The sequence below is a fragment of the Doryrhamphus excisus genome, chromosome 17 (assembly GCF_030265055.1).
Source record: "Doryrhamphus excisus isolate RoL2022-K1 chromosome 17, RoL_Dexc_1.0, whole genome shotgun sequence".
NCBI classification, from domain to species: domain Eukaryota; kingdom Metazoa; phylum Chordata; class Actinopteri; order Syngnathiformes; family Syngnathidae; genus Doryrhamphus; species Doryrhamphus excisus.
Genome location: NC_080482.1, coordinates 9,533,403 through 9,556,288, shown reverse-complemented (window position 1 = coordinate 9,556,288; position 22,886 = coordinate 9,533,403). Strand labels below are relative to the sequence as shown.

Below are 22,886 nucleotides of genomic sequence, written 5' to 3'. Positions count from 1 at the left end.
CTAGGTGTTTTATGTTGCTTTGGAAATAAACGACAAAACGAATACAACCATCCTGACTGACGTCATTCCGCCGCCGCTATATAACTATATAATAGTTGTAATAGTATAATAATAATAAATATAAATGTAACGAATATGTAATAAATATAAAACAACATAAATTAATTTGATCATGCATAAAAATATGGTATCGTGTTTTTTTAATTTTGAGATAAAAAAAAAATGTTTAGACTTCCTTTTTAGACCGGAAACGACTAATTCAAACCCGGAAGCATTGTCTCATTGCATCAGGCAGCATTCCGTGCTCATGCGGCGTCGTTCTTCCCGGACTGGCTGACGTCTTTTCTTGTTACTTTCAAAGGTAAGAGCAACACATGGACACTTTAAAACACCATTCGATGCGAGGTCGACTTTAAAAGAATGACAACACGCGAGAGTTTGGCTTTGCAAACACTTATGTCTGACTTTTTTAACCATGGTTAACTTTAGCATCGGCTTTAGTCAGCTTTTGACAGGTGGCAGCAATCAAGCTAGCTTGTGTCTACTCTGTACAGTATAACATTTGCTGCTAGTGTCGGTTGCATTGCATGGTAATGAAGGGAATGCATTTGCTAGTCCAAAGCGAACAATGGATACATTTTATTTCCTGAATGTGGCTAAGATTGAAGTGTTCCTATCACATAAGGTGAGTTCACACTTGGACCGGTTCAAATCGTCTAGTACGGTTCGTTTGGTCAAGTGAGAGATGATTATTTGGTATGCTGACTGAAAGGTGAACACCAAGTATCTTTATAGAAAAGTCCATAGAGGATCTTTGACTGGTGATAACAGTGCTTTTGCTGCACTTGGCTTTATTTATGACCATTCATTCATTTTCTACCGCTTTTCCTCACGAGGGTCACGGGGGGGGGGGTGCTGGAGCCTATCCCAGCTGTCTTCGGGCGAGAGGCGGGGTACACCCTGGACTGGTCGCCAGCCAATCACAGGGCACATATAGACAAACAACCATTCACACTCACATTCATACCTATGGACAATTTGGAGTCGCCAATTAACCTAGCATGTTTTTGGAATGTGGGAGGAAACCGGAGTACCCGGAGAAAACCCACGCATGCACGGGGAGAACATGCAAACTCCACACAGAGATGGCCGAGGGTGGAATTGAACCCTGGTCTCCTAGCTGTGAGGTCTGCACGCTAACCACTCGACCACCGTGCAGCCCTATTTATGACCATGTGAGACGTTTTTGGGAGGACTTAGCTTGATGTTGACATTACAGTACATAACGAGATGTCCTATACCGGAACAGTTGAAAATCTCTGCTTTATTTACATTCATGAATGCATGATTCAACATGGAAATATGTTTATTTCTCCATTAGGGATGGCCACTTTATATGTGTCCCCTCACCCTGATGACTTCAGGAGTCTTCTGGCTCTCCTAGCTGCCGCGCATTCCCCGTCGTCTTGCATCAAGACCATCGCAGAGGATCCTCCCGCCAGCCTCAATGCCCGCTCCCGGCCAACTCTGGTGCTGAGTCTGGGTGAAGGTGACACAGTGGTGAGTGGGGCCAATGCTGTGGCCTGGTACCTTGCTCACCAGGCTAAGAGAGCCGGAATGGATGCCAAGCAGCAGAGTCAGGTGTGGCAGTGGCTCAGCTTTGCAGACAACGAGCTTATTCCGGTGTCATGCGCTGTTGTCTTCCCGCTCATGGGAGTAATGGGGATGGATAAAAAGGTAAGGGAATTTTCCAGCCTGCTGTGTTTTTTTTTTTTTATGAGGTTATTGATGTGTTATGCATGTCAGCTCCAGCAGAGTTCCCGTGCAGAGCTGTTACGTGTCCTGAAAGTTCTTGATAAGACAATGGAGCCAAGAACATACCTTGTGGGAGAGAGCATTACTCTGGCTGATATGGCTGTAGCTACAGCTCTTCTTCTACCCTTCAAATATGTAAGGATCTCATCTCATCCGGCTTGCCGCTTTCACTGAATTTTGTTGCAGCACACTTGTTGTCCATATTTCCAGGCGTTAGAGCCATCCGACCGGAAGGTCTTGACCAATCTTACCAGATGGTTCACAACCTGCATCAACCAGCCACACTTCCTGAAGGTCCTGGGGAAAGTCACACTGTGTGAGAAGATGGTACCAGTGACGGCCAAGGCAAACACTGAACTCGGATCCAGCCCTCCAGCTTCTTCTGCTGCTGACGCTGCTACAGATGCACCTAATGGTCCGTACATAGTCTTGAGAACATTTCCTTAGTTTTTGGACAGCATTTAGATTCTATTCCCGCTTTAAGGCCCACCAAAGACAGAAGCCCAGTTGAAGAAAGAAGCAAAGAAGAGAGAAAAGCTGGAGAAGTTTCAACAGAAGAAAGAAATGGAGGCCAAGAAGAAGACACAGCCAGCCACAGAGGTAGTTTGGTTTTAGTTGATTCAAACTATACCTTTAGATAATTAGTGATGTGTTCTGCTTTTTGCATCCACTTTTTTTTTTTTAAGAAAAAGGCCAAACCTGAGAAGAAGGAGTTGGGCATCATAACATACAACATTCCTACTCCGGGTGGGGAGAAAAAAGGTACACCTTAAACTCATTAAATCCCAGCCATTTTTCAAAATGTATCCCACTTTGACTGATTTTTTTCAAGGCACTCAGAATATTGAGTTGTATGGCTATACTGTATAAACATGGAGTCTACCAACCACTGCCCAGTAAAGAACATATGTATAAAGCTTGATTAGTTTTTGTGACGTAACTCATATACAGTGTTCCCTTGTTTATCGTGGTGGATAGATTCCCAAAATAGCAGCAATAAGTGAAAAAAGTTTTATTATTATATATGTTTTAAGGTTGTAAAACCCCTAACCATACACTTTTCTCAGACAGGCAATAGCATTTTCTCACATTATACAAGAATACAGGTTAATGTCTTGGTGATACTGTATATTCATATGTTTGTCCCCCATTGGTGAGGAGGAGCATTATGCTATATGTCACAAAGAATGTCAATAACATACCACACCCCATGTAGCCTCAGGTGAATATGTCAACCTGTTTTCTTCTCTTGTCAGATGTCGTCAGTGTCCTCCCTGACTCGTACAGCCCACAGTATGTGGAGGCTGCCTGGTATCCGTGGTGGGAGAAGCAGGGATTTTTCAAGCCCGAATATGGGGTACTGATGTCCATTCCGCTCTTGACTGCCGTATTTCTTTGAATATTGGTCTCCATTTTAATAAACACTGTCTCAATTCATCGCCAGGTGTAAAAATACTGCAATTACATCAGTTTATGTAAGCTATTAGCTCACACGAGTACATTAGAAGTAACTGATGGGCACATTTGAACTCAGTTGTTCATCAAAACCTATTGATGTAGTTAATGCTTTATTAATAAAATGTGTAGTTTGTAAATAGTTAGTAGTTAAGAAGAAAATAACACTTTTTTTGTATTAACACATTTTTACATTTCCTGCTGTTCTATTTTTTTGTTGCATCCAACAGAGGAAAAGCATTAGTGATCCAAACCCCAATGGCGTCTTCATGATGTGTATTCCCCCACCCAATGTGACCGGATCACTTCACTTGGGTCACGCGCTCACCAATGCCATCCAGGATTGTCTAACCAGATGGTAACTATGGTTACAATACAATGTTTTGTTGTTTTATATTATGATGTTCATTGGTTTCTTGTGTGTATCCAGGCACAGGATGCGAGGCGAGACCACCCTGTGGAACCCGGGCTGCGATCACGCCGGCATCGCCACCCAGGTGGTGGTGGAGAAGAAGCTGATGAGGGACAGGGGCATGAGCCGTCACGACCTGGGCAGGGACAATTTCATCCAGGAAGTGTGGAAATGGAAGAACGAGTGAGTGAAGAATGGCGGAGATGTGAACATGGAGAAACTTATATTCATTTCCACTGTTTGCCATTTTCAGAAAGGGAGATCGCATCTACCACCAGCTGAAGAAGCTGGGCTCCTCTCTGGACTGGGACCGGGCATGCTTCACAATGGACAATGTATGTCTCAGCAGCCTTTCACCAGTGCTACAAAAAAAAAATCCTTCTCAAACCGTTTTTATCAACTTTTCCAGAAACTATCCTATGCAGTGCAAGAAGCTTTTATCCGCATGCATGATGAGGGCGTGATTTACAGGAGCAACAGGCTGGTCAACTGGTCCTGCTCCCTCAACTCTGCCATCTCTGACATTGAGGCAAGTGGAAAAGCATGTCTGCTTCATATTTAGAGGAGTGCACTTTAACTTTTTTGGAGCCAATTTCAACACTCCATATAGGACTACTAACTGGTACACCACAAAATTGACTTGGTATAACACAAACCGCAATTAAAATAGTAAATATTTTGATACAGCAGTTGTACTCGGCGTGTGACATGTTCCCAAATCTCCTCTATATACGGCAACAACAATTCATTAGCTGACATTCAAAGTAAGGATCGACATCGGGCCGATATTTGCATTCTTTACTTGAATCGGTATCGGCCGATATATATGCGCGTCACACTGCGGAGGAGCAGTCATCACATCGATGCTAGATAAAACTTCAACTACGACGAAATGTTTTTGCACAGGGTTGAATATTTACTCCTTTTAAAATTGATAAATGTGTGTTTAAGAAAACTGAATCCTACTGTGTTCAGTGTTTACATTTCAATAAATATTTGTTTAAACTTGAGACCTGTAATATTTGTTATTGTAATTTTTTCATATAAATTGAGCAAAAGCAATATCGGCCCAAGCAAAATCGGCCATCGGCTAAGGGTGATGGAAAAAAATTGGTATTGACATTGGCCGGAAAAAAAACATATCGGTCGATTCAAAGCATTAGGACTCATTTTAATTGGCAGGCTGTATCAAACCCGTCAATACGCCTGTATAACCATTACCAATTGTAAGATTTTAGTTATAAAAATGGCCTCTTACTAGCCCGGGATAGCCATAGCCCCTGAAACGCACACCAGACCATGCTTGAGAGCTCTTCAAGTTTATTTCACCAGAAAGTCCAGCAGTATTTCCCCAACAGGCCTCCCCAACAATTCACCCAGCCCCTTTTACCAGTGAAAGACCAACCATAATTCGCCAATGAGCGGGTGAGGCAATTTATCTGAAAGGTACCATATTTACACTTTCAACACCCTTCCTTTAGGTTACAAAAGCCTTTCAATATTACCACACTAAAGTTCCAATTTCTGTATACATTTTAACTACTATATTACATTTAACTACCTTTACCCAGAAACTACCCATTTGTCTATGTGTAAATAACAAAAGCCAGCTATATACACAAATAGAAAACATGACAGTGTGTAGCTGGGGCATACACCTGATCAGTGAGGGAGGATTGGCAGCTCCCTCACACCAATCAAGTACCATTACCAATGATCACATTTAAAGTGCACAAAATGGAAAGTCTACCAGCCCCTTTTTCCACACACAAAGTCATCAGAGGTATTATACTGTATATTTTATTGGTCTTTATTATAACATTAATACAATAATATACTGTACTTTATCCATGCCTAGATGAGCCAGTCTGATAGGTGCAAGTGGCTGCTGTCTTGGTGTTAAATGTGCTCCTTGTTAATCAGGTGGACAAAAAAGAGCTGACAGGCAGAACATTGCTCCCGGTCCCTGGCTACAAAGACAAAGTGGAGTTTGGCGTGCTAGTGTCCTTCGCCTACAAGGTTGACGGCTCAGGTACAAAACATAAACAAAACATGCCGCTGAATTGATCCGTTTGTTCTCACGAGTACCTTCTTTACTCCTTGCTAGACGAGGAGGTGATCGTGGCGACCACTCGTATTGAGACCATGCTGGGGGACACAGCTGTGGCCGTTCATCCACAAGACTCGAGATATCAGCATCTGAAGGGGAAGATGGTGCTGCACCCTTTCTGTGACCGCAGAATGCCGGTTGTTTTTGACGACTTTGTGGACATGAGCTTTGGAACAGGTAAGAGGAGGCAATAATGCACATTTCAAAAGTGGGTACCAAAAGCTATACAGTGCTTCAGTATCTGCTGGATGTGGTGGACCACTTCCCTACATGACCCCGTGGCTATGACCTGCACCTCTATTCAGATCCTCACCAAAATTTAATGGGTTTTATACGCTTTGAGCTTATAGAGAGTTGATAGAAAGTATAGAGTTCTGAGGCTTTTTTGGGTTCCCCTGAAAATGACTAATTAAGCCTTCCTTCATGATGTCGTCTTTTAATGTTCTTATCTCCCTTTGTGTCACTCTTTTCCATTCAGGTGCTGTCAAAATCACCCCGGCTCACGACCACAATGATTACGAGGTCGGAGTGAGACACAGTCTGCCCTTCGTGAATATCTTGGACGAGAATGGCTCGCTCATTAACGTACCTCCTCCCTTCCTGGTACGCTAGCATTTCATTAATGGCTCCTCCACCACCTGCAGTGTGAGAGCATTCCCTCTGTGACACTTAAAAGTGGCACTTTTTTATGTCCTTTCCCCCCCCCACCCGGCTCTCCCAAGGGTATGAAACGTTTCGAGGCCAGGAAGGTCGTTCTCGAGGCACTCAAGGAGAGGGGGCTTTTCAAGGAGATCAAAGACAACCCCATGGTGGTGCCCGTCTGCAGGTGAGCCTCGAGGTGATGCGGAGCATGACTCCTTTGTGCTCTCATCATATATTGTTAACACCCCGCTGTGTGTTTTGTGCGCAGTCGTTCAAAGGACATAGTGGAGCCCCTGTTAAAGCCACAGTGGTATGTCAGCTGTGCAGACATGGGCAAGCAAGCCGCCGACGCCGTCAGAGAGGGACGCCTCAAAATCATCCCCGAGCACCACCTTAAGACATGGTTCAATTGGATGGACAATATAAGGCATGTACTGTTATGTCCGGAGCTGTGAGGTCTATCTAGGTCAGGTTTTTATTTAGTTCCAGTTGAGTGCGTTTGTCACGGTACTTGACACCTAAATATGATCCAACGTGGTATTTCTTTCCTCAAATTGTCTCCCATTGATTTAACAACAAGTAACCTTTTTGTCATTTGGAATCATATGCAACCCTATATAATGTTATAAATATTAGGTTATCCAGTGAGCTACATTTTGGTGGTCTGCGTCCTTGAATGTCTCAGACTAGTACATAAACAAAGGCATCGAATCACCAAGGCTGAAGATCAATTTTTAGCTCTAAGACTCCTCTTGCCCGTCGTGTTGATTCAACACAAACTTCTCCCCCCTTCTTGTTCCCAGGGACTGGTGCATCTCCCGGCAGCTGTGGTGGGGTCACCGCATCCCTGCATACTTCATCACCATCAACGATCCCTCTGTGAAACCAGGAGAGGTAAAATAAACAAATTTTAATCTTAAGTTTCAGCATCATGGTCATTATTGTCATTTTGTTTATATACGTATGTCTCTTTCATGATGTATTTGCTGATTCACCCCACCTTCTCCTCCAGGACGTGGATGGTCATTACTGGGTGAGCGGCAGATCAGAGGAGGACGCAAGGCAGAAGGCTGCAAAGCGCTTCAACGTGACTCCTGACAAAGTTGCACTCAGACAAGGTAACTGTCATGCAGCAGTTTCCTCACCATAATCAACGCTTTGGAGAAACAAAATGGAGAGAAAATGTCAAACGGTCTCCCGTCATGTGACTTGTATTTCATATGTAAACCGATGGGTCCAGGAAAGCTCATTAGGGCTCCTTGCAGAACCCCTAAATATCCTTAAATGGCACTTTTCTCATGTGTTTGCCTGTTTTGTCTGGACATGTGGAAAAATCAGTTTTTTTTTTCTTCAACCAGAAAGTGCAGGAAAACCTTCCAAACCCTCATTAGGCCTTAAGGCAGGACCCAATAATAGCCTTTAAATGCCACTTTCCTGAGGAGTTGATTTTGGGCTGTTTTGTCAGGACCTGTCACAACATTGCATTATTTTTTCCTCTCCTCGACCAGGAAGTCCGGGACAACCTCTCAAACCTTATTAGAGCTCCCGGCAGAATGTGGCCGAAGTAACCGTTCATCATTCTTAACTGTCATACAATAATGTCGCGAGTTAACAACCGTTAATTATTATTTATTCTAAATTATTTATACAAATTACTGTTTACGCTGTACATTGTTCGTATATGATGTCATCTATTTATTCTCCACATTATTATTTATTATTATACGGGAGCCAGGCAATGGCATTTCTTTGGCAATTTCACTGCTGTGTTATTGTGCAATGACAATAAAGAATATCTAGCTAGCTAGCTAGCAGCTATATATCTAGCTAGCTAGCTAGCTAGCTAGCTAGCAGCTATATATCTAGCTAGCTAGCTAGCTAGCTAGCAGCTATATATCTAGCTAGCTAGCTAGCTAGCTAGCAGCTATATATCTAGCTAGCTAGCTAGCTAGCTAGCAGCTATATATCTAGCTAGCTAGCTAGCTAGCTAGCAGCTATATATCTAGCAGCTAGCTAGCTAGCTAGCAGCTATATATCTAGCAGCTAGCTAGCTAGCTAGCAGCTATATATCTAGCAGCTAGCTAGCTAGCTAGCAGCTATATATCTAGCAGCTAGCTAGCTAGCTAGCAGCTATATATCTAGCTAGCTAGCTAGCTAGCTAGCAGCTATATATCTAGCTAGCTAGCCGCTATCTATCTAGCAAAACTTAGCTGACACCTTTTGTGTTTTTAATTGTTTGTTTCTAACGTGTCACTTGTTAACATTCTTACTTGTCCCGCAAGTGTACAAGGAGTTAAACACAGTAAAACGACAAAACTACCCAAGTTGGGAGTCATAACATAACTTCCTGTGTATATTCTTTACTTAGCAATCCTCGCTATGTGGTTGGTTCTTTTTTTTTTTTATTGCTCAAAAGCCAAAGAAGAATCAGAACACGAGTTAAACCTGATATGCTGGTTCAACTTAGTTCTTGTGAGATCTCATGATCACAAAGTGCAAAGCTTTGTACGACTTTAGAGGTGTATTTTTCTTCATAATCATGTTGAGCAACCTCAAGGGCATTTGACTTTTTTTTTTTTTGAGGTTCCAGTGTAAGGTTAAACCCCCCGCCTTCATATTTCTTCACTACTGGTATTTGTGTTGTAGATGAGGATGTTTTGGACACCTGGTTCTCATCTGGCATTTTCCCCTTCTCCATCTTTGGTTGGCCTAATGAGGTACACACAAAAACAAGTGTAAATGTCACCTGGATCGTTTTTTTCCTCTGCATTTGCACATTTCATTTCCTCTTTTCACAGACCCAGGACCTGAACGTGTTCTACCCCGGCACCTTGCTGGAGACGGGTCACGACATCCTGTTCTTTTGGGTGGCTCGTATGGTGATGATGGGTCTCAAACTGACCGGGAAGCTGCCCTTTAAAGAGGTAAAGATCCGTCACGGTGACGCAACACCACGGTGGTGGACTCTTGTTAGGTGTAATTGGGCACAAACCCCCGTGATTCCATTGTTGGCAGGTTTATCTGCACGCCGTGGTGAGGGATGCCCACGGAAGGAAGATGAGCAAATCTTTGGGCAACGTCATTGACCCTCTTGATGTCATTACTGGAATATCCCTGGAGGTAAAGCCTAATGGCTCCTTGATGTATCCTTTCCATGCACACACATCTTCCCACATGGTCTTTGCCCCCCTGAGGAACACAGTCTTATGTAAGCTTTATTCCGCAGCCAACAAGCTTTTATTGAAGCCATCCATTATTAATTTTACTCGCTGCAAGCACATACACATTGTGACATGTGTGGTCCACCAGAGGGCACCGAAGCACCAGTTGTGTGTGCCTGAATAATACAATAATGCATATATGGAGTTGTTATTGTTATGTTTACCAGCTACACCGCCTCATTCCTTATTCCCTACAGGGTCTGCATGCACAGCTGACGAGTAGCAACTTGGACCCGGTGGAGGTGGAGCGAGCGAAGCAGGGCCAGAAGTCGGACTATCCGAACGGCATCCCGGAATGCGGCACAGATGCTCTACGATTCGCTCTGTGCGCCTACACAAGCCAAGGTGAACTCATCATCCATATGGTGCTTCCTTTGTCTGCAACACAAAAGGATTTGAATATTCTCCATCTAGCTTTATTTTTCTATATTAGCTTTTAGTCATTGATCTCGTCAAAGTCGGACTACTCGGCAGGTTGACCTTTCCTGGTAGTCAAACGATTTGTTCATTTAAACCCTGAGGTCAAAGTTGACAAGTTGCCTTGTTCATTGCAATTTTTATGTTTGATCATGTCAATGGTTTTTTTTACCACACAGTTCTATAGGCATGAAACAGCCCATTATGCTTCTATTACCCAATATCATAGACAAAAATGAGCCATCTTAGACTCACATGTTTGCATTAGGGGTGGCACGGCGGTTGTGTGGTTAGCGCGCAGACCTCAAAGCTGGGAGACCAGGGTTCAATCCCACCCTCGGCCATCTCTGTGTGGAGTTTGCATGTTCTCCCCGTGCATGCGTGGGTTTTCTCCGGGTACTCCGGTTTCCTCCCACATTCCAAAAACATGCTAGGTTAATTGGCGACTACAAATTGTCCATAGGTATGAATGTGAGTGTGAATGGTTGTTTGTCTATATGTGCCCAGTGATTGGCTGGCGACCAGTCCAGGGTGTACCCCGCACATCCTCATCAATGTATCGTTACTGACACAGAGGGAACAGAGTCAACTACTGTGTCTGTACGTACATGCACTTTAATCACACATGGTTTAAAAACAGTATTTCGTGTTCTGTTGTGTTGTCATTAATTTCGATCTGAAACATTTAAATGTGACAAACCTGAAAAATCTGAAGTTTTAGGTGTCATTCATTCATGGCATTCAAAGTGGCAATGTAGACGTATGTGTCTGTCTTTTTTTCCAGGCAGGGACATCAACCTAGATGTCAATCGCATCCTGGGCTACCGTCATTTCTGCAACAAGCTGTGGAATGCTGTCAAGTTTGCCATGAAGACCCTTGGAGACAACTTTGTTCCCTTGGAGAAAGCCCAGGTGAGAGAAAGGAACATCCTCTAAAAACATTGGTGAAGATGCAAGATTTGAGTTTTTGTTTATAATCTTTCTCTTGAGCCTGTTTTTGCCTGGTTGTGTTCCTTTATGTTCTCGCCTCAGTTGTGTGGCGAGGAGAGCGTTACGGACAGATGGATTCTGTCCAGACTGAGCGCCGCCGTTGCTCTCTGTGATGCCGGCTTCAAAGCGTACGACTTCCCCGCCATCACCACGGCCATCTACAACTTCTGGCTCTACGAGCTGTGTGACGTCTATCTGGTAAGACACTGGACTCATTCATCAGCCTTTAATCACGACATGGATTCATTGTGCTGCTTTTGGTTCCCCACTTTTCGTAGGAGAGTGTGAAGCCCGTGTTCAGCAAAGCAGAAGATGACCCCAGCACACAGAAACAGGCTCTGGTGTGCAGACAAACCCTCTACACCTGCTTGGAGGTCGGCCTGCGCCTCCTCTCCCCGATCATGCCCTTCGTCACAGAAGAGCTCTACCAGAGGTTACCACGACGACAGCCTCAGCACGACGCCCCCAGCATCTGTGTGACGTCCTACCCCAGCACCGAGGAGGTGACGCTATGACGTAGTAACATTTATAGGAGCTTCTACATGATCCTTAGTTTGATTTAGTGTTTGTTTGTTTTTTTGTAGTTCTGCTGGAACAATGATGAGGTGGACCGCAACATGGAGTTTGTGATGAACGTGGTGAAGACCATCCGCTCACTGAGGGCCGACTACAACCTAACCAAGACACGAGCTGACTGTACGTTTACACCTTCGTTCAGGATCTTTGGCTAGTGCTTTTGAAACGGGTTACTAAAAACAGCAGAGTACTTGGTCATATGGCGGACTTTTGACTAGCCAGTTTGCTGTAGGTCCTTATAAACATTAGAATTCTTTGAAGAATCTGTAGGTCCTTTAGAATTCTTTGAAGAATCTGTAGGTCCTTTAGTGCTGTAGGTCCTTTTATAAACATTAGAATTCTTTGAAGAATCTGTAGGTAAACATTAGAATTCTCTGAAGAATCTGTAGGTCCTTTAGTGCTGTAGGTCCTTTTATAAACATTAGAATTCTTTGAAGAATCTGTAGGTAAACATTAGAATTCTTTGAAGAATCTGTAGGTCCTTTAGTGCTGTAGGTCCTTTTATAAACATTAGAATTCTTTGAAGAATCTGTAGGTAAACATTAGAATTCTTTGAAGAATCTGTAGGTAAACATTAGAATTCTTTGAAGAATCTGTAGGTCCTTTTATAAACATTAGAATTCTTTGAAGAATCTGTAGGTTCTTTAGTGCTGTAGGTCCTTTTATAAACATTACAATTCTTTGAAGAATCTGTAGGTAAACATTAGAATTCTTTGAAGAATCTGTAGGTAAACATTAGAATTCTTTGAAGAATCTGTAGGTAAACATTAGAATTCTTTGAAGAATCTGTAGGTCCTTTAGTGCTGTAGGTCCTTTTATAAACATTAGAATTGTTTGAAGAATCTGTAGGTCCTTTTATAAACATTAGAATTATTTGAAGAATCTGTAGGTCCTTTAGAATTCTTTGAAGAATCTGTAGGTAAACATTAGAATTCTTTGAAGAATCTGTAGGTCCTTTTATAAACATTAGAATTATTTGAAGAATCTGTAGGTCCTTTAGAATTCTTTGAAGAATCTGTAGGTCCTTAGTGTTGTAGGTCCTTTTATAAACATTATGTAGGTCCTTAGTGTTGTAGGTCCTTTTATAAACATTAGAATTTTTCCTTTACATTTCCTTTAGTAAGTTCCCAAACATAGCCATGGTGCTCCTGTTAAAGATATCCACAACCAGCATATTTTGCAGTAGATTGACTGTTCTATGGTAGGTCCTTACACCACCAAAGATGACCCCTCTTCTCTGTCTTACAGGCTACCTCCAGTGTGTGGACTCCTCTACGGTGTTGCTGGTGCACAACTACAAGCTTCAGATTCAGACGCTGTCCTACTCTCAGGCTGTCATCCCTCTCTCGTCTGAAGAGTTGGTACCAGAAGGCTGCGCCGTGGCCATCGCCTCTGACAGGTGTACTGTCAACCTCATGCTCAAGGTGACGGAACTAAACCGCACTCAACCCCTCCATAACTAACATTTTGGATAGAAACAACCTTGTGTGACTGAGACATTGTTCTATGTAAACCAAACGCCTCCACGCCTCCTCCCCTCAGGGTCTGATTGACGTGGAGAAGGAGGTCTCCAAGCTGATGTGCAAGCAAGGTGAGCTGGAAAAGCAGATGGAGAAGTTGCAAGAAAAGATGGGAAAGAGCGACTACAAAGAGAAGGTGCCATCCAAAGTGCAGGAGCAGGATGCTGACAAGGTGATGATCACACACCGTTCGTTACTTGTTAGGTTGCTACTACTTAGAGGTGTAGGCGTCGTTAGGGTGCTCCTAAACAACACCCTTTGTTTTGTGTTACCTTCACAGTTGCGACAGAGTCACACTGAACTGGAGAAAGTGAAAGAAGCCATGGACAACTTCAAAAAGATGATCTAAGACCTTCATAATCACGGTTTAAAGTCTTTTTTATTTGCCATTAAGTCAATCTTGGTGTCAAATTTGATAAAAAATCATGTGATAGATGGACAGTCTTGACTTTTTTTCCCCCATTCCCTAAATATTTAACTTGAAGAATGAATCTTCCTCCTCGGTGCAGCTCCCAACATCTGGCTGCAGTGTTTTATAGTACTCGTATGCTAGACTTTGGGAATAGGAATTTTAGGAATTAGGTTTAGAGTTAGGTATTTGTCTGGTCCGGCTGGAATTCATCAGTTTATGGTTTTGTAGAACAAAATGCTGAGAAACAAAGCAGTGAAGTCCCTTAATGAGTTTATTCAGCATATTTAATGGGACATACAAGAGCTCTATTGTACATAAAGCTTAAGGAGATGTAATGGAACAGCTTGTTGGCTAATGGAGTTGAGAACATATGTGGTAGACAAATACTACATCCCTTTTTTTTTTTTTAAAGGGCAAATAATAAACCCCCAAAACAGAAGATGCATGTGTTGTGATTTTAACTTTGTTGCGGAACAACACACACAAAAAACAAAAAAACAAACCACAACTTTTAATCATCTATCACATCCATCATGGCTGATCACAGCCTCCACGGGGAGTGGAACTCTGAGGCAGGCAGTGGCGTGCAGTGCGTCGTCTCAAAGTTTGTCATGTACTTCCGTGCCTTAAAAGACAGAGAAAAGAGAAAAGAAAGTGCAGAAGTGGATGATATTAGAAGCCAGGCTCTCCTGGGAGGCTTTTTTTTTTTTTTTAATTCCCCGCACAGGAGCATAACATTAGTTGGAATTGATGGCACTCTTCTTGTTTGATGTTAAATGACTTCAATAAGCCAGGCTCCCGCTCAAATATATTACACCAGGAAGGCCCTAGAGCACAGGTGAGACGGTTACCACGGCAACCAGTGGGGGTAGGAAAGATATGTTCCAGGATGGCGATGATGTGGGAATTGCGACTCTTAATGCAAACTTTACGGAAGAAAATATGTTTATTATTATTATTATTACGCCCAAAATGGGAGAGATGAGGCAATGAAGCCACTTCATTGAATACACAAAGTCAAATATTCTGCCTTTACAAAAATAATATTCATTTTTGAGCCATTTCTCTGTTATAGCAGTTACTATGGTACCCAAAGGTGCATTATTAAAAAAAAAACTGTATTATGGAAAGCAGGAAGTGAACAAATGTAACAGTTACTGATTGTAAAAGTACCACATGGAGGGGTAGGATTTAAAATAAGCTTTGCTTCTTCCTACTCCTTTTGGACATGTGGAACTGTGAACTGATTATGTGATGCATTCAATTGTAATCTGATGCATGTTCAAATGAAATAAAACCATTACCATTATAATGCAAGGGCTAATATACTGGTACAGTCCGTAAATGGCGTCCATATATTAACCTTAGTTCCCTGTTTATTCAGCTACCAGGTGTCTTGGGTACTATAAGTAGAGAGGCATTTATTTTAACCAGGGGTTGGCTTTTTGTTTTTGTTTTTTTTTTAATACCGAAATTGGCATTTTTGAGGGGAAAAAAAAAAAACAGGCATAGAATGTTCCAACTTTCTTACCAGGAAAAGAGCCAGTTGTCGTCTTCCTTCAAGAGTCATGTCCTCACCTGGTAACAACAAGACTGTCACTTCAGCATCCTGTGATAATGGAAAAACATGCACCAGTCTACGACTAGAACTCACCGACATTCCAGGGAAACAACACATCCCTGTCCGCCTGATAGGACTGCAACACTGACAAACACCAGTCGTCGTCCACCTCGTAGCCGCTGTACACGGACGCTGCCGACCAATAGCGAGCTGACGTCAATCATCATATTCGATGATGACAACGAGCAACAACACACTCACCCTCCTCCATGTGATTGGAGGCACCCAGCCACTGCCTGACCACTCGGACGCCTTCCTCAGTCATTATTTTGGGATACCTGGCCAGATGAAGTACATGGATATACAAAAAACGTAAGGGGTTAGTATGTCGTTTTTTTCAATTTTTTCAACTAGCTGAAAATGCACTTTTCTGGTCAAAAAAAACAGCGGAAACCTCACACACACTCAACAGGGGGCCCAGAAGAGCCCTAAAATGGCATTAAATGCAAGTTTTAAATTTTGTGATTTTTGAAAAAAACGTAAGGGGTTAGTATGTCGTTTTTTGCTATTTTTTCAACTTGCTGAAAATGCACTTTTCTGGTCAAACAACAGCGGAAACCTCACACACACTCAACAGGGGGCCCAGAGGCACCCAAAAATGGCATAAAATGCCAATGTTTGAGGGTGTTGATTTTTGAAAAAAACGTAAGGGGGTTAGTATGTCGTTTTTTTCATTTTTCTCAACTTGCTGAAAATGCACTTTTCTGGTCAAAAAAACAGCGGAAACCTCACACACACTCAACAGGGGGCCCAGAAGAGCCCCAAAATCGCATTAAATGCAAGTTTTAAATTTTGTGATTTTTGAAAAAAACGTAAGGGGTTAGTATGTCGTTTTTTTTCCATTTTTTCAACTTGCTGAAAATGCACTTTTCTGGTCAAAAAACTGCGGAAACCTCACACACACTCAACAGGGGGCCCAGAAGAGCCCAAAAATGGCATTAAATGCCAGTTTTAAATTTTGTGATTTTTGAAAAAAACGTAAGGGGTTAGTATGTCGTTTTTTTCATTTTTCTCAACTTGCTGAAAATGCACTTTTCTGGTCAAAAAAACAGCGGAAACCTCACACACACTCAACAGGGGGCCCAGAAGCACCCAAAAATGGCATAAAATGCCAATGTTTGAGGATGTTGATTTTTGAAAAAAACGTAAGGGGTTAGTATGTCGTTTTTTTCTATTTTTTCAACTAGCTGAAAATGCACTTTTCTGGTCAAAAAAACAGCGGAAACCTCACACACACTCAACAGGGGGCCCAGAAGAGCCCAAAAATGGCATTAAATGCTAGTTTTAAATTTTGTGATTTTTGAAAAAAACGTAAGGGGTTAGTATGTCGTTTTTTTCATTTTTCTCAACTTGCTGAAAATGCACTTTTCTGGTCAAAAAAACAGCGGAAACCTCACACACACTCAACAGGGGGCCCAGAAGAGCCCCAAAATCGCATTAAATGCAAGTTTTAAATTTTGTGATTTTTGAAAAAAACGTAAGGGGTTAGTATGTCGTTTTTTTTCCATTTTTTCAACTTGCTGAAAATGCACTTTTCTGGTCAAAAAAACAGCGGAAACCTCACACACACTCAACAGGGGGCCCAGAAGCACCCAAAAATGGCATAAAATGCCAATGTTTGAGGATGTTGATTTTTGAAAAAAAACGTAAGGGGTTAGTATGTCGTTTTTTTCAATTTTTTCAACTAGCTGAAAATGCACTTTTCTGGTCAAAAAAACAGCGGAAACCTCACACACACTCAACAGGGGGCCCAGAAGAGCCCAAAAATGGCATTAAATGCTAGTTTTAAATTTTGTGATTTTTGAAAAAAACGTAAGGGGTTAGTATGTCGTTTTTTTCTATTTTTTCAACTTGCTGAAAATGCACTTTTCTGGTCAAAAAAACAGCGGAAACCTCACACACACTCAACAGGGGGCCCAGAGGCACCCAAAAATGGTATAAAATGCCAATGTTTGAGGGTGTTGATTTTTGAAAAAAACGTAAGGGGGTTAGTATGTCGTTTTTTTCTACTTTTTCAACTTGCTAAAAATGCACTTTTCTGGTCAAAAAAACAGCGGAAACCTCACACACACTCAACAGGGGGCCCAGAAGCACCCAAAAATGGCATAAAATGCCAGTTTTAAATTTTGTGATTTTTGAAAAAAACATAAGGGGTTAGTATGTCGTTTTTTTCTATTTTTCCAACTAGCTGAAAATGCACTTTTCTGGTCAAAAAAACAGCGGAAACCTCACACACACTCAACAGGGGGCCCAGAAGAGCCCCAAAATGGCATTAAATGCTAGTTTTAAATTTTGTGATTTTTGAAAAAAACGTAAGGGGTTAGTATGTCGTTTTTTTTCCATTTTTTCAACTTGCTGAAAATGCACTTTTCTGGTCAAAAAACTGCGGAAACCTCACACACACTCAACAGGGGGCCCAGAAGAGCCCAAAAATGGCATTAAATGCCAGTTTTAAATTTTGTGATTTTTGAAAAAAACGTAAGGGGTTAGTATGTCGTTTTTTTCATTTTTCTCAACTTGCTGAAAATGCACTTTTCTGGTCAAAAAAACAGCGGAAACCTCACACACACTCAACAGGGGGCCCAGAAGCACCCAAAAATGGCATAAAATGCCAATGTTTGAGGATGTTGATTTTTGAAAAAAACGTAAGGGGTTAGTATGTTGTTTTTTTCTATTTTTTCAACTTGCTGAAAATGCACTTTTCTGGTCAAAAAAACAGCGGAAACCTCACACACACTCAACAGGGGGCCCAGAAGAGCCCAAAAATGGCATTAAATGCCAGTTTTAAATTTTGTGATTTTTGAAAAAAACGTAAGGGGTTAGTATGTCGTTTTTTTCTATTTTTTCAACTAGCTGAAAATGCACTTTTCTGGTCAAAAAAACAGCGGAAACCTCACACACACTCAACAGGGGGCCCAGAAGAGCCCAAAAATGGCATTAAATGCCAGTTTTAAATTTTGTGATTTTTGAAAAAAACGTAAGGGGTTAGTATGTCGTTTTTTGCCATTTTTTCAACTTGCTGAAAATGCACTTTTCTGGTCAAAAAACAGCGGAAACCTCACACACACTCAACAGGGGGCCCAGAAGCACCCAAAAATGGCATAAAATGCCAATGTTTGAGGATGTTGATTTTTGAAAAAAACGTAAGGGGTTAGTATGTCGTTTTTTTCTATTTTTTCAACTAGCTGAAAATGCACTTTTCTGGTCAAAAAAACAGCGGAAACCTCACACACACTCAACAGGGGGCCCAGAAGAGCCCAAAAATGGCATTAAATGCTAGTTTTAAATTTTGTGATTTTTGAAAAAAACGTAAGGGGTTAGTATGTCGTTTTTTTCTATTTTTTCAACTTGCTGAAAATGCACTTTTCTGGTCAAAAAAACAGCGGAAACCTCACACACACTCAACAGGGGGCCCAGAGGCACCCAAAAATGGCATAAAATGCCAATGTTTGAGGGTGTTGATTTTTGAAAAAAACGTAAGGGGGTTAGTATGTCGTTTTTTTCTACTTTTTCAACTTGCTAAAAATGCACTTTTCTGGTCAAAAAAACAGCGGAAACCTCACACACACTCAACAGGGGGCCCAGAAGCACCCAAAAATGGCATAAAATGCCAGTTTTAAATTTTGTGATTTTTGAAAAAAACATAAGGGGTTAGTATGTCGTTTTTTTCTATTTTTCCAACTAGCTGAAAATGCACTTTTCTGGTCAAAAAAACAGCGGAAACCTCACACACACTCAACAGGGGGCCCAGAAGAGCCCCAAAATGGCATTAAATGCTAGTTTTAAATTTTGTGATTTTTGAAAAAAACGTAAGGGGTTAGTATGTCGTTTTTTTTCTATTTTTTCAACTTGCTGAAAATGCACTTTTCTGGTCAAAGAACTGCGGAAACCTCACACACACTCAACAGGGGGCCCAGAAGAGCCCAAAAATGGCATTAAATGCCAGTTTTAAATTTTGTGATTTTTGAAAAAAACGTAAGGGGTTAGTATGTCGTTTTTTTCATTTTTCTCAACTTGCTGAAAATGCACTTTTCTGGTCAAAAAAACAGCGGAAACCTCACACACACTCAACAGGGGGCCCAGAAGCACCCAAAAATGGCATAAAATGCCAATGTTTGAGGATGTTGATTTTTGAAAAAAACGTAAGGGGTTAGTATGTCGTTTTTTTCTATTTTTTCAACTTGCTGAAAATGCACTTTTCTGGTCAAAAAAACAGTGGAAACCTCACACACACTCAACAGGGGGCCCAGAAGAGCCCAAAAATGGCATTAAATGCCAGTTTTAAATTTTGTGATTTTTGAAAAAAACGTAAGGGGTTAGTATGTCGTTTTTTGCTATTTTTTCAACTTGCTGAAAATGCACTTTTCTGGTCAAAAAACAGCGGAAACCTCACACACACTCAACAGGGGGCCCAGAAGCACCCAAAAATGGCATAAAATGCCAATGTTTGAGGATGTTGATTTTTGAAAAAAACGTAAGGGGTTAGTATGTCGTTTTTTTCTATTTTTTCAACTAGCTGAAAATGCACTTTTCTGGTCAAAAAAACAGCGGAAACCTCACACACACTCAACAGGAGGCCCAGAAGAGCCCAAAAATGGCATTAAATGCTAGTTTTAAATTTTGTGATTTTTGAAAAAAACGTAAGGGGTTAGTATGTCGTTTTTTTCATTTTTCTCAACTTGCTGAAAATGCACTTTTCTGGTCAAAAAAACAGCGGAAACCTCACACACACTCAACAGGGGGCCCAGAAGAGCCCCAAAATCGCATTAAATGCAAGTTTTAAATTTTGTGATTTTTGAAAAAAACGTAAGGGGTTAGTATGTCGTTTTTTTTCCATTTTTTCAACTTGCTGAAAATGCACTTTTCTGGTCAAAAAAACAGCGGAAACCTCACACACACTCAACAGGGGGCCCAGAAGCACCCAAAAATGGCATAAAATGCCAATGTTTGAGGATGTTGATTTTTGAAAAAAAACGTAAGGGGTTAGTATGTCGTTTTTTTCTATTTTTTCAACTAGCTGAAAATGCACTTTTCTGGTCAAAAAAACAGCGGAAACCTCACACACACTCAACAGGGGGCCCAGAAGAGCCCAAAAATGGCATTAAATGCTAGTTTTAAATTTTGTGATTTTTGAAAAAAACGTAAGGGGTTAGTATGTCGTTTTTTTCATTTTTCTCAACTTGCTGAAAGTGCACTTTTCTGGTCAAAAAAACAGCGGAAACCTCACACACACTCAACAGGGGGCCCAGAAGAGCCCCAAAATCGCATTAAATGCAAGTTTTAAATTTTGTGATTTTTGAAAAAAACGTAAGGGGTTAGTATGTCGTTTTTTTTCCATTTTTTCAACTTGCTGAAAATGCACTTTTCTGGTCAAAAAAACAGCGGAAACCTCACACACACTCAACAGGGGGCCCAGAAGCACCCAAAAATGGCATAAAATGCCAATGTTTGAGGATGTTGATTTTTGAAAAAAACGTAAGGGGTTAGTATGTCGTTTTTTTCATTTTTCTCAACTTGCTGAAAATGCACTTTTCTGGTCAAAAAAACAGCGGAAACCTCACACACACTCAACAGGGGGCCCAGAAGAGCCCAAAAATGGCATTAAATGCCAGTTTTAAATTTTGTGATTTTTGAAAAAAACGTAAGGGGTTAGTATGTCGTTTTTTGCTATTTTTTCAACTTGCTGAAAATGCACTTTTCTGGTCAAAAAACAGCGGAAACCTCACACACACTCAACAGGGGGCCCAGAAGCACCCAAAAATGGCATAAAATGCCAATGTTTGAGGATGTTGATTTTTGAAAAAAACGTAAGGGGTTAGTATGTCGTTTTTTTCTATTTTTTCAACTAGCTGAAAATGCACTTTTCTGGTCAAAAAAACAGCGGAAACCTCACACACACTCAACAGGGGGCCCAGAAGAGCCCAAAAATGGCATTAAATGCTAGTTTTAAATTTTGTGATTTTTGAAAAAAACGTAAGGGGTTAGTATGTCGTTTTTTTCATTTTTCTCAACTTGCTGAAAATGCACTTTTCTGGTCAAAAAAACAGCGGAAACCTCACACACACTCAACAGGGGGCCCAGAAGAGCCCCAAAATCGCATTAAATGCAAGTTTTAAATTTTGTGATTTTTGAAAAAAACGTAAGGGGTTAGTATGTCGTTTTTTTTCTATTTTTTCAACTTGCTGAAAATGCACTTTTCTGGTCAAAAAAACAGCGGAAACCTCACACACACTCAACAGGGGGCCCAGAAGAGCCCAAAAATGGCATTAAATGCTAGTTTTAAATTTTGTGATTTTTGAAAAAAACGTAAGGGGTTAGTATGTCGTTTTTTTCATTTTTCTCAACTTGCTGAAAATGCACTTTTCTGGTCAAAAAAACAGCAGAAACCTCACACACACTCAACAGGGGGCCCAGAAGAGCCCCAAAATCGCATTAAATGCAAGTTTTAAATTTTGTGATTTTTGAAAAAAACGTAAGGGGTTAGTATGTCGTTTTTTTTTCCATTTTTTCAACTTGCTGAAAATGCACTTTTCTGGTCAAAAAAACAGCGGAAACCTCACACACACTCAACAGGGGGCCCAGAAGAGCCCAAAAATGGCATTAAATGCCAGTTTTAAATTTTGTGATTTTTGAAAAAAACGTAAGGGGTTAGTATGTCGTTTTTTTCATTTTTCTCAACTTGCTGAAAATGCACTTTTCTGGTCAAAAAAACAGCGGAAACCTCACACACACTCAACAGGGGGCCCAGAAGCACCCAAAAATGGCATAAAATGCCAATGTTTGAGGATGTTGATTTTTGAAAAAAACGTAAGGGGTTAGTATGTCATTTTTTTCTATTTTTTCAACTTGCTGAAAATGCACTTTTCTGGTCAAAAAAACAGCGGAAACCTCACACACACTCAACAGGGGGCCCAGAAGAGCCCAAAAATGGCATTAAATGCCAGTTTTAAATTTTGTGATTTTTGAAAAAAACGTAAGGGGTTAGTATGTCGTTTTTTGCTATTTTTTCAACTTGCTGAAAATGCACTTTTCTGGTCAAAAAACAGCGGAAACCTCACACACACTCAACAGGGGGCCCAGAAGCACCCAAAAATGGCATAAAATGCCAATGTTTGAGGATGTTGATTTTTGAAAAAAACGTAAGGGGTTAGTATGTTGTTTTTTTCAATTTATTCAACTTGCTGAAAATGCACTTTTCTGGTCAAAAAAACAGCGGAAACCTCACACACACTCAACAGGGGGCCCAGAAGAGCCCAAAAATGGCATTAAATGCCAGTTTAAAATTTTGTGATTTTTGAAAAAAGCGTAAGGGGTTAGTATGTCGTTTTTTTCTATTTTTTCAACTTGCTGAAAATGCACTTTTCTGGTCAAAAAAACAGCGGAGACCTCACACAGACTCAACAGGGGGCCCAGAAGAGCCCAAAAATGGCATTAAATGCCAGATTTAAATTTTGTGATTTTTGAAAAAAACGTAAGGGGTTAGTATGTCGTTTTTTTCAATTTTTTCAACTTGCTGAAAATGCACTTTTCTGGTCAAAAAACTGCGGAAACCTCACACACACTCAACAGGGGGCCCAGAAGAGCCCAAAAATGGCATTAAATGCTAGTTTTAAATTTTGTGATTTTTGAAAAAAACGTAAGGGGTTAGTATGTCGTTTTTTTCTATTTTTTCAACTTGCTGAAAATGCACTTTTC

The 22,886-nt window shown here is 41.1% G+C and overlaps 2 protein-coding genes across 2 annotated transcripts in view; one reads left to right on the top strand and one right to left on the bottom strand.

Moving 5' to 3' along the window:
- The first annotated feature begins 237 nt into the window (after positions 1-237).
- On the top strand, positions 238-13,972 carry vars1 (valyl-tRNA synthetase 1). Its single transcript, XM_058053326.1, has 29 exons — positions 238-361; positions 1,382-1,737; positions 1,807-1,950; positions 2,026-2,230; positions 2,300-2,415; positions 2,502-2,577; positions 3,072-3,172; positions 3,501-3,628; positions 3,701-3,865; positions 3,936-4,017; positions 4,092-4,211; positions 5,606-5,714; positions 5,790-5,969; positions 6,271-6,395; positions 6,515-6,618; positions 6,703-6,861; positions 7,238-7,328; positions 7,447-7,552; positions 9,081-9,151; positions 9,233-9,358; positions 9,450-9,554; positions 9,853-10,000; positions 10,857-10,984; positions 11,105-11,260; positions 11,341-11,565; positions 11,647-11,758; positions 12,887-13,062; positions 13,181-13,330; positions 13,439-13,972. Exons 2-29 carry the CDS (start codon positions 1,384-1,386, stop codon positions 13,505-13,507), a joined length of 3,831 nt encoding a protein of 1,276 aa, XP_057909309.1. The 5' UTR covers positions 238-361; positions 1,382-1,383; the 3' UTR covers positions 13,508-13,972.
- Positions 13,822-22,886, bottom strand: part of abhd16a (abhydrolase domain containing 16A, phospholipase) — a 23,969-nt gene continuing 14,904 nt past the window's right edge. Inside the window, exons 17-20 of the mRNA XM_058053327.1 lie at positions 15,393-15,469; positions 15,225-15,323; positions 15,102-15,148; positions 13,822-14,195 (exon numbers count right to left, since the gene is read on the bottom strand). Of these exons, the coding sequence (XP_057909310.1) occupies positions 14,112-14,195; positions 15,102-15,148; positions 15,225-15,323; positions 15,393-15,469 (307 nt within the window). The 3' untranslated portion in view covers positions 13,822-14,111. The remainder of the gene's footprint in view (positions 14,196-15,101; positions 15,149-15,224; positions 15,324-15,392; positions 15,470-22,886) is intronic.

Bases quoted from the DNA above. Each gene is read 5' to 3' on its own strand.
- vars1 (XM_058053326.1), top strand. From the start codon at position 1,384: ATGGCCACTTTATATGTGTCCCCTCACCCTGATGACTTCAGGAGTCTT. The intron at 4,212-5,605 runs GCAAGTGGAAAA...CTTGTTAATCAG, and splicing joins CTGCCATCTCTGACATTGAG to GTGGACAAAAAAGAGCTGAC. The intron at 9,555-9,852 runs GTAAAGCCTAAT...TATTCCCTACAG, and splicing joins TTACTGGAATATCCCTGGAG to GGTCTGCATGCACAGCTGAC.